The sequence below is a fragment of the Geospiza fortis genome, unplaced genomic scaffold (genome assembly GCF_000277835.1).
Source record: "Geospiza fortis unplaced genomic scaffold, GeoFor_1.0 scaffold112, whole genome shotgun sequence".
Classification (NCBI taxonomy): Eukaryota; Metazoa; Chordata; class Aves; order Passeriformes; family Thraupidae; genus Geospiza; species Geospiza fortis.
Genome location: NW_005054298.1, coordinates 14,294,153 through 14,303,953, shown reverse-complemented (window position 1 = coordinate 14,303,953; position 9,801 = coordinate 14,294,153). Strand labels below are relative to the sequence as shown.

Sequence of the window (9,801 nt, the reverse complement as noted above, 5' to 3'; positions counted from 1 at the left end):
GGAGAAGCAGGTCGGGGGCTGGCCGCAGGGGTACCCTGTGGGGCTGGCTGCGGGGCCCTCAGCCTGCTCACCACCACCCTGTTTCACTTGCAGGAGCGAAAACTTCAGCTGGTCCTTGAGTTGCTGATGCGGGAACCATGGGGCAGCGAGGCACTGAGCAGGGAGCAGTGCTCTGTTCTCAGTGCCCTGGCTGGCCGGCGCCTTGGGGCAGCCTCGGCACCCATCAGGAGGTGAGCAGCTCCTCACCCCAACCCCCCGGGCAGCCCTGGGGTCAGCTGTGTCCCTCTCCCCTTCATCGCTGCTGGGCTTGAGGGGCTGGCTGAGCAAGGAGGTGCCTGGGCTCAGCAGAGGCATCAGCTGTGGGCTCCCAGGAGTAGGTGCTGGCTGAGGGGGAATTGCTCCAGCTGAGCTCACTCTGCAGGTCATCTGCAGTGGATGAGTCGTGCCAGTCCCTCCTGTCCCACTCGGATATCAGCTATGACCGCACTGAGGATGATGTGGTAAGAAGTGTTTGGCTGTCAGTCTCAGGGCTTACCCCAATAGTGAGGGGGTCGTCTTGCCCCACTTCTGAAGTGGCACAGCTCCTTTGAATATCCATGGTTAGGAGCAGGCTGCTATCAGAGCTGGAGATGAATGCTGGGGATGCCCCTGGCCTGGTGCAGCCCCAGACTCCCTGCTGCCTTTCAGGATGTTGATATGACGGTGGCGTGGACCCTGAAGCGCAAAGCTCCGGACAGGCAGGTATGAGAAAATGCTGGGATGTGGCAGTTTTGGGGGCTGGTGTTGAGGTGGTGTCTGTGCCTCTGTGTGGGTCAGGATCCCCCAGCTCTCGTCACACTCCTTCAATGTGGCCTTTGGGTTCCTCTGCCCACCCAGGTCCCAGTGTGCATCCCAGGCTGGGGTGCTGGCCCTGTGCCATGCAAGGTGAGGACACCCAGATACTTCTCCATCCCAGTACAGGAGGCTGCAAGGAGCCTGGCAGGGAATTTAATTTATTGATGCTGTGCTGGGAGCATCGTCTCTCGGCAAACCTCCCACGATCAATAGAAACTCCATTACGCTCCACCGTCGCCCAGCTGGGCTCCTCAATAATTCATCACCATGTGCGGGCATCCCGCACCCCGCTCTGCTTGCACCTCTGCATTGCAGGCCTGACCTGGCTTCCCCCAGCCCCAGGGCTGGCTCTCACCTGGTGGGGAAGCCTCAGTCCCCACGACGCCTGCTGTGGGGCAGGCAGTGCTTGGGGAGTAGGCTGAGACTGGGACTTTTTGTTGGGCTCAGGCCACTTGGCTTGGGTACTCTGGGGAGTGGGGAGATGTCAGGGAGGGGAGCATCTCTGCCTGCTCTTCACACTGTCTTCTGTTTCCAGCGTGTGTCCCTGGCCCCTCAGGTTGGCCCTGTGGTGATGGCAAAGCGGCACCGTTCTTCTGTGGTGCCCCATAATGCCGTGAGTAGAGACCCCAGCGTGCCCTGGGCAGGGATGGGGTGCAGGGGCTTTCCCAGTGCCAGAAGGCAATGCTGCAGCCCTTAGCCCTGTGGATGCTGTGGGGACAGTGCTCAGCTGTCTCCTCTGGTGCCTGTGTCCTTCAGCCTGTATCACCTTGGTCCCGGTGGGGACAGCATCCCTGCCTATGCTGGACCACTGCCCCGAAGCCTGCATCCCCCTGTACCCATGGTGGCAGCATCCCTGGCTGTGCAGGAGCACAGGGATGGGGATCAGGTGGACCAGAGGTCCTGTGGGAGATGTTGGAGAACTGTGGGGCTCCAGTCACATGTCTTATTGTCCTCCCATTTTGACAGATGAGTGTCCCCTCTATGCCCCCTCCTGCTGAGGTCCCAGGCCCTGCTGACAACCTCCTGCCTGCTGTTCTGGTGCCTCAACGCCGCTCTCGCCAGGGACATCGTGTCTCTGCACGTGCAGGTCACAGGAAGGGCTGAGGAGGGGTTTGATGGGTGCTATGGGACCAGCCTCAAGGTGCTGCTGTCACAGGAGAGGGAGGGGATGTGTTGAGGATGCTTGTCCCAGCTGTGGAGGTACTGGGGCCCTCTGGACATGCCAAATGCCACTGTGTCATGGAGAGACTCCCTGGGAGGTGGGAAGCTTCCTCACATCCTAGCTGGTAGATGGAGTGGCTTGCCTTTCAGGTCTCCCTCCACGGCCTCCTCCCTCTGCAGAGCTGACCACAGTTTGGGGCACCAGTGAAGATGTGGGTTGCCGTGCTGCGGGGCAAGAGAGCCACACTGAGGGCAGCTCAGTGGGACAGCCAGCACCAGCCCCCTTCCCCTCACCCCCACAGAGTCTCCCAGCAGTCCAGCACAAGTTCACCTCCAAAACGGTGCGTGACCCGGCCTCTCTCTGCTCTGGGGAGGTGGGCAGGGGAGAGAGTTATGGGGTCAGGGGCAAGGCTGTCCTTTATTCCCCAGCCCCTTCACTCCACCTGCAGGGGAAATGGATGGAGACAGTGGGACCTGGCTGGGGGAAAATAAAGGAGTGTTATTGGGTATCTGCAAGAAGGGGAGCCCCTGATCCTGTTCCCCCTCTCCAGGTGATCCGCCCTGAGCCGTGTGGTGTCTGTGGTTCCCGCATCCGCTTTGGGAAGACTGCCATCAAGTGCTGCCAGTGCCAGCTGCTGCTGCACACCAAGTGTCGGGAGCAGAGCCCCAGCCTCTGCACACCCAGGCCTCACCACCACGCCTGGCCCCGGGAGGTGAGGGGGCACAGCAGTGCTTGGGGGCCTCTCCACGTCCTCACGAGGCTTCAGGGCTACTGGCCCTAGGATGCTGAGCCTTTCCCACCCTGGCTGCAGGGCTGGCTGGTGGGCACAGCACAGGTTGGCATTGCTCTCCCCAGGGTGTGCTGGCTGACTTCGCGCCCTCCACGCCGCCCCTGGTGCCCACGCTGGTGGTGCAGTGTGTGACCGAGGTGGAGAAACGAGGCTTGACAGAGGTAGGGGCCAGGATGGTGAAGGTGGCAGTGCTGTGGTTCCCAGGGGCTGAGCCCTTTTCCCTGTGCCCCAGACAGGGCTGTACCGGGTGCCAGGTGCAGAGCAGCTGGTGCGGGACTGGAAGCGGAAGCTGCTGCGGGCCGGGGGAGCGCTGCCTGCCCTCAGCAGTGTGACTGACATCCACGTGGTGTGCGGGGTGCTCAAGGATTTTCTGCGGGGACTCAAGGAACCACTGGTCACCTTCAGCCTCCACCCTGCCTTCCTGAAGGCTGCTGGTGAGCAGGGGTCCCAAGGTGAGGGAGGGGAAGGGACTGCTTCTCCCCTGACACTGCTCCCTGGCGCTGCTACAGACATCCCCGATGATGCTGCCAGTGACACGGCCCTGCGCCATGTGGTAGGCAAACTGCCCCCAGCCAACAGGGACACCCTGGCCTTCCTCATGCTGCACCTGCTCAGGTGAGTGGCTTATCCTGGCACAGCCGTCCTCATCTCCCCATGTCTCTGCCCCTCACCTAGGGCTTTGTGCCTTAGAGCAGGGAAGCTGCGGATGAGGAGCGCCTGGGCTGGGCAGCATGCTCACACCCTCTGTCCCCCCTTGTAGGGTGTCACACAGCCCTGACTGCAAGATGGATGTGCTCAACCTGTCCCGAGTGTTTGGCCCTACACTGGTGGGATACAGCTCAGCCAACCCCACACCACTCGCCATCATGGAGGACACGCCTCGGCAGTGCAAGGTGAGGGGTCCCTGAGGTGTGGGATGCACCCTGGGCACTGCCAGTGTCCCCATCCTACACATCTCTCTGCCCAGGTGGTGGCTCGTCTCCTTTCACTGCCACCCAGCTTCTGGAGAGGCTTTGTGGAGACAGAGCAGGAGAACCTGGTGCCAGTGCCAGCCCTGGGAGGTGAACGTGGTGAGCACAGGAGCCCCAGCCCCCACCCAACATGGCCTTTGGCTTCCTTGAAAGGTCTTGGTTGTCCATGGCTGGGGTGAGATAGCTGTCCCCAATCTGTCCTGCAGGACCCTTCTTCCAGCCCATTGGCTCTTCGGAGCCCGAGTCAGGCCAGCTGAGCCCAGCTGGCACCTGCTGCCTCCCCAGCACCCTGAGGAGCTGCGTGGGCAAGGCCAGCCGAGCCCCGTGAGTGCTGTTGGCTGTGGGTGGGGCCCAGGGGAGCTCGCTTTGTACCCCTGACTCATCTCTCCCCACGCAGGCAGGGGCCAACCCCGAGGAAGGTGGGCCGGTTCTTCCCTTCTCCTGTGTAGCCTGCAGCAGTGGCTCCCTGGGGACACGGAGCTGGCACTGGAGGAGGAGCAAACACTGCAGGACCAGGCAGCTGCCTGTGGGGTGACAGTGCCGGGCTCAGAGCTCTGCTCTGCTTCCCTGGGGACTGGGGAGCAGAGCTGGCTCTGGCCAGCTGTGGTGGCAGGGACACTACACTAGTGCTTGTACTTTGAATCAGGTTTGTATTAAATGTTTGCAGCAAAACACACCTGGCTGTGGCTGCTGTCTGTCCCGCCCTGCTGCTGCCAGGGGTTGGGCTCACTGGAGCCTGGCTGTGCAGCGGACAGGAGCTGAGCAATGCTCCACAGAACCTGTGCTGTGGGAGGGCAGGCAGAGCCCCCTCCCACCCTGCTGAAGCCCTATTCTTCTGCTCTGGAGCCCTGGATGTGGGAGGCCCCTCTTTGAGCCCAGATGTTGGCCTCAAGTAATTGGAGCTGTTGCCGCTCAGGGCAGGACAACCTTAAAGTGTTTCCAGACTTCCTGGCACCTCGGTGGAGGCCTCTTTAACTCCTTCCTCCCCTCCAGCTCAGGCAGTGCTAGAGGTGCACACCCCTCCAAGAGGGGGAAGCAGGATCATGCTGTAATGGAGCAATGTCCCAGGCAGGGCTTGTCCCCCAGATAACTCTGCAGAAGGGGCAACCAGTGCAGAGGGAGTTTAGGGAAAAGAGGCATTACACAACAGGGATAAGAACTCCCCCTCTGCCACATCAAGCAGCCAATAAACCTTTGGCCCTGCTAAAAGCCAGACCAGATGAGGCACATGAGAGAAAATTCATGTGCAATCCTGAAAGCAAGTACTTTGGCTCAGTTTTCTCCAGCGCAGGAGTGTACACCAGAGGGCAAGGAAATTAACACATCCAAGGCAGAGGCAAAACTGAAGGAGTTTAATGTGCTTAAAGCTAGGGAACAGCTAATCCCTGCCCAGGACCACAGGAGAACTGGCACAGGAAGGCACAGGGCTAGGAGCAAGGATTTACTCCAAATCCATCAAACTGGGATGGTACTGGATGGATGGAGAATACCTAATATAGTGCCTTGCTGAAAATGAGAGGCATGATGGTGCCCTTGGTAGAGTGCAGGACTTTAGCACAGAGTTCAAAACCAGGGAGGTAAAAGGATAAAGGACAGCATTGATTACTGTAGACAATCTATGCTAAGCTCAGGAGGAAACTGCCTTCCATAAAATCAGGTTTTTGAGGCAGTGAGGTGCTAAATCTCTGCTACTTGCACACATGTAAGTTGATTTCTCTGGTGCCCAGTGGATGTGGCTGGTGACAAGGGAGATGTGCAGTGAGCCCCCACAAGCTCCAGCCATGCTGGTGTGAAGGAGGCTGTTGGCCCACCAGGGTAGCAGGGGCTTGCTGCCCTCACTCTGAGCCCTGCCTAGGCAGCAGGCACAGGTCTCAGCCTGCCAAGAGCAGGCTTGGTAGGGCTGGCAGCTCTCCTGGCACGCACTGAGCCCATGGGGCAGAGGTGGTACTGGGGGAAGGGGTGTTCTTGCTGCTCCCTCCAGGGCTAGCAGGCCGCTAGTCTGACCCAGCCCTCGTGTTTGTGCCAGTACCCTTAGGACAGCCTGGCACTGCTGTTTTCCCAGCAGTAGGCAGGAGCCCAGCTCAGGCTGTTGCAATCATGCTGAAATCAAGAGCCTCAATCTGTTCCTGTGGGGTGAGCTGCCTACACATGACAGGCACACTCAAAGCTCCCAGGTCTTAGAGATGGGCCAAGACCTTCCAGGGAGTTGCAGACAGCAAATAGTGCAGGGATAGCCTGGTGAGGAGTGGCAAGGTGGTGCTGGTAGTGCCCTTCGGTGGAGAAACACACACAGTTGGACCCAAGACACTGCAGGCAGGAAGTGCTCCCTGCATATGCACACAGGCTTGTACCAGGGCCATGTACTGTCCCCAAAGCTTTCACCCTGGCCCAGGGCTGGTCCCTGGGCTGCAAGAGAAGCAGCATGCGAGGCTGATGCTCATCAGCTTTAATGTCTGTCTGGAGCAGTAGTCAGGCACTTGCAGGGCTCCTGGCCTGCACCTACCCCTCTGGGGATGCTGAGAACCTCCCAGGATGTGAGGCCTCGGTGCAGGCTCTTGTTGTGGGGCACAGCAGGGAGCAGGGGGCAGGTGCTGCCCACGACTCACAGGATAATCTGGTTTTTGTAGCTTCGGCTCAGCTCCTTGTGAGGAAGGACAATGGAGTTGAGAATAACGACCTCAGCCGGGATGGTGACACTGCAGCCTGGGAGGGGAACGCAAAGGCTTTAGCTGGAGGGGAGCAGCTGCCTCGGTGAGCAGGCCCAGGGTGCTTCCACACAGCAGCAACGTACCCAGGATTGTGATGGACGGCGTGAGGCGCCCGTCCCGGAACAGGGTCTCGCTGTCGATCTTGGCGTAGGGATCGTTGGGGTTGGGGTCGCTGGGCGTCCCCTCAACCCGTGCCCAGCGCCCAATCGTGCTGTCCCAGCCCACAATGGTATTCAGGACACAGGTGTGGTCCTGGGGTGAAGGAGAGGGAAATGCTGCTGTCTCCCTGCATGGGGTGGGGGTCGGCACCGACTCCCTCAGGCAAACCCCACTTACATGGAGTGAGGCGCCGTGCAGGACGATGGACTCTCGCACGCGCACACCAGCGCCCACCGTCACACCCTCCCCAATGGAGACGTTGGGGCCCAGCTGTGAGGACAGAGGCAGGTGATGAGGACAAGCACAGTGGTGCCCTTGGCACCCCTGAGCACGTCCCAGCCCCAGGGCCCCCCCAGCCTGCGCTCACCACTGCAGTGCTGTCGATGGAGGCTGTCGGGTGGATGTACACGTTCCCTGCAACACAAGGCAGTGGATTCAGGGGAAGCAGCCCACAGGAGCACCTGCCTCTCAGATAAAGGGAGGTCCCACTGCCTCCCTAGGCAGCCCCAAAAGCATTAGTGTGTCAGAATGGTACCTCGGATGACAGGGCCTCCAGGTTTGTTCTGGGCCAGTCTCTCTGGGTGGCTTTTGCTGTACTGGTTCAGGTAAAGGCGGCTGGCATAGATAGCAGAGCTGGAGGAGGAAAAGCAGAAGATTGTTATTGTCACTCTGGCACTGCCAGGGCAGAGGAGGATCCAAAATCAGCACCGCCCACCCATCCCCACAGCTCTGAGCACCCTGCACTCCCAGCCGTGATACTGATCACTCCCGTCCCTGGTACAGATCACTTGATGCTCCTGCTACAGCAGCTCCAGCACTCACCCAGCTGATTTGATCTGGCTCCAGAAGCCATCAGTTTTGTAGACGTAGAGTTTGCCACTCCCAGCCAGGGCCGTGAAAACATCCTGCTCTAGCCGGATCACTTCTGCACGCTGCCAGCCATTGGAACTTTCCTCTCTGGAAGCAAGAGTCCTGTTAGACACCCACCCCAGCCATGGTCTCAGCCAAGGACCCCAGTAGACCTACCCTCCCCAAATTCAGAGACTCTGACAGCCCCAGATTCCCACACAGCCATGCACTTCTCCCCGAAATTAGGGAGAGGGCCAGCTACAGGCTAGGTTGGGACAGCCCCACTGAGCCCCAGAGCAGCAGAGGGACAGCCAAAATAAGCTCTGAGCCAGAAGCTGATGGTGCAAGAGCCCCACCTAGTCCAGGTGGGTGTATGATCCTGTCCCCAGTCCAGAGCCTGCACAGCTGGATTTTAACTGGGTGGTGGCAGAGGGGTGAGGTGACAGGCTGGCTGGTGCAAAGAGCTGGAGAGGGGAGGAGAGCATTCCCAGGTGAAAGGCTTGCTCAGCCTCTAGTCCAGAGCTGAATGAGAATGGGGTGGGAAGAGAGGAAGGGAGCGGAAAAGTCTCAAGCTGACCAGGAGCAGAGCAGAGGAAGCAGCAGCCTGGAGAAGGGAGGGAAAGCATGCATTACCACTAGGATCAATCCAGCCCAGAGAGCAGCAAGTGCAGACACAGAGGGAGACTTACCCAAGGTAAGGACAGCTGGTGCAGGACCAGGAAACAAGTGAGTGATGGCAGAGGAGGAGAAAAGACAGAGAAAGTATGGAGGATGAGCGTGCTGCTGCAGCCCCAGGAAGCAGGGGGGTGGGAGGGACACAGAGCAGAGTGAGGCACTCACAGTGCTAGCTCCTGTTGGTTCCTCTGGAAGACTTCACCAATGTGCTGGAAGATTGCAGGTGTGAAGAGGTAGATGCCACAGTTAATGATCTCACTGACAAATGTGCTGGGCTTCTCCACGTAGTGCTGAACCTGGAGGCGAGGGAAGAGACATGAATCCCAGGGTGCAGCCCCTCCATCCAGCACCACACCCTCTGTGGCACCACAGACCCACGCAGGTGACACAGCACCTGCCGCCCACACTGTGCTCCACTCCCCAAGGCCCTCCAGTACCTCCTGTGTGCCTGCATTTGCCACGATACAGCCATAATTCAGTGCCTGTGTCCTGTTGGCCTAAGAAACAAGGACAGTGTTAGCAACGGTGGAGCAGGAGGCACAGGGAGGCAGAGCAGATGAAACCCAGACCTCAGAGTCTGGGACCCACCCACCACAGGAGCTGCTGGCTTCTAAGCCCACGGCAGAGCACTGCAGCTCTTCTGCTCCCCAGCACTGCCACTCACTGTGGTACCCAGAATGACAAAGCTGTGCACGTCCCCATGCTGCTGCCGAAACTCCAGCATCTCCTGTAAGGGGAACTCTGAGCACACGTCTGCGTTGAGGACAAAGAAGGCCTCAGCACCACCTGACAGGATCTGGTCTCGGAAGTGATAGATGCCACCACCCGTGCCCAGGGCTGCGTACTCCTGCAGATACCTACAAGCCAAGCAGGAAAAAGGGAGGGCTTAGGGAAGCAGGTGTCTAGTGGCACCAACCAGCAGAGGGGTGGGAAGGATTGGAGAGACATAATCCTGCCATCCAGTGATGGGTTTCATGCAGGAATTGCACAGAAGGAGGCTGAGGCAGCTTAGAGCTGTGCTAGAGAGGCATCTCTGGAGCAGGAACCATCCAGAGCAGGGGCCAAGGCAAAGGAAAGGTGGTGAAACTGATGGGGGAACCAGGCTGTGCCCATCCACGGTGGGACGGAGCCCACCCGCCCAATGCCAGAGTGCTGATTGCGGGCTGCCAGGCTGGGGCAGGCAGGTGAGGGCTGAGCCAGGCTGTGCCACCGTGGGTGCCCCAGGGCTGAGAGAGCTCCTGCCCACCTGATGGGAACCTTGAACTCCTGCTGCGCCGATACGAGAAAGCGGCTGAGGGCCTCGTTGGGCTGGTAGAAACCCATCAGCAGGATCTCCTTCATGCCGGGCACCTGGGGAGGGACGGAGGAAGGGATCAGAAAGGGAAGGAATGGCACTTCTCCCCTGGCTCCACGGCCCCAGCCCCCGGGATCCGTACCTTGGCGCAGGCCTCGATGTGGTGCTGCACCATGGGCACTCCGGCCACGGGGAACAGCGGCTTGGGCACCTCGAAGGACAGCGGCCGGAACCGGGTCCCTGCGGAGCACAGCGGGGTCGGCCGGGTACTGCGCCGGCGGGACCCCCCGCGGGCCCGGCGCACTTACCCTTCTGCGGGCCCCCGATGAGGATGACGGCCTTGAGCGGCATCGCGGCTC

The 9,801-nt window shown here is 60.0% G+C and overlaps 2 protein-coding genes across 4 annotated transcripts; one reads left to right on the top strand and one right to left on the bottom strand.

Annotated features, from left to right (window-relative positions):
* Nucleotides 1-96: 96 nt before the first annotated feature.
* LOC102038650 (rac GTPase-activating protein 1-like) lies at nucleotides 97-4,429 on the top strand. 2 transcript variants are annotated; one of them, XM_031057361.1, is made up of 14 exons: nucleotides 97-230; nucleotides 422-500; nucleotides 688-741; nucleotides 1,370-1,447; nucleotides 1,801-1,921; nucleotides 2,176-2,336; nucleotides 2,547-2,708; nucleotides 2,852-2,947; nucleotides 3,019-3,220; nucleotides 3,296-3,401; nucleotides 3,547-3,679; nucleotides 3,754-3,856; nucleotides 3,964-4,081; nucleotides 4,155-4,429. In XM_031057361.1, exons 1-14 carry the CDS (start codon nucleotides 127-129, stop codon nucleotides 4,204-4,206), a joined length of 1,569 nt encoding a protein of 522 aa, XP_030913221.1. In that variant the 5' UTR covers nucleotides 97-126; the 3' UTR covers nucleotides 4,207-4,429. The 2 variants fall into 2 exon arrangements, with proteins under 2 accessions (XP_030913221.1, XP_030913214.1); XM_031057354.1 differs by having other exon boundaries at nucleotides 2,146-2,336.
* Nucleotides 4,430-5,087: 658 nt separating this feature from the next.
* GMPPA (GDP-mannose pyrophosphorylase A) lies at nucleotides 5,088-9,795 on the bottom strand. Of its 2 annotated transcripts, none has more exons than XM_031058832.1 (12): nucleotides 9,751-9,795; nucleotides 9,585-9,682; nucleotides 9,395-9,498; nucleotides 8,813-9,005; nucleotides 8,586-8,645; nucleotides 8,314-8,444; nucleotides 7,447-7,581; nucleotides 7,160-7,257; nucleotides 6,992-7,038; nucleotides 6,802-6,894; nucleotides 6,684-6,717; nucleotides 5,088-6,127 (listed from the first exon to the last, which is right to left on the bottom strand). In XM_031058832.1, exons 1-12 carry the CDS (start codon nucleotides 9,791-9,793, stop codon nucleotides 5,919-5,921), a joined length of 1,245 nt encoding a protein of 414 aa, XP_030914692.1. In that variant the 5' UTR covers nucleotides 9,794-9,795; the 3' UTR covers nucleotides 5,088-5,918. The 2 variants fall into 2 exon arrangements, with proteins under 2 accessions (XP_030914692.1, XP_005415862.1); XM_005415805.3 differs by lacking the exon at nucleotides 5,088-6,127 and adding an exon at nucleotides 6,189-6,460 and having other exon boundaries at nucleotides 6,549-6,717.
* Nucleotides 9,796-9,801: the final 6 nt, after the last annotated feature.

Excerpts from the sequence above, each read along its gene's own strand:
- LOC102038650 (XM_031057354.1), top strand. The coding sequence starts at position 127 with ATGCGGGAACCATGGGGCAGCGAGGCACTGAGCAGGGAGCAGTGCTCT. Across the intron at positions 1,448-1,800 it reads CTGTGGTGCCCCATAATGCC|ATGAGTGTCCCCTCTATGCC; the intron begins GTGAGTAGAGAC and ends CCATTTTGACAG. Across the intron at positions 3,680-3,753 it reads ACACGCCTCGGCAGTGCAAG|GTGGTGGCTCGTCTCCTTTC; the intron begins GTGAGGGGTCCC and ends CTCTCTGCCCAG.
- GMPPA (XM_005415805.3), bottom strand. The coding sequence starts at position 9,793 with ATGCCGCTCAAGGCCGTCATCCTCATCGGGGGCCCGCAGAAGG. Across the intron at positions 9,006-9,394 it reads GAGTTCAAGGTTCCCATCAG|GTATCTGCAGGAGTACGCAG; the intron begins GTGGGCAGGAGC and ends CTTGGCTTGTAG. Across the intron at positions 7,039-7,159 it reads TGGAGGCCCTGTCATCCGAG|GGAACGTGTACATCCACCCG; the intron begins GTACCATTCTGA and ends CTTGTGTTGCAG.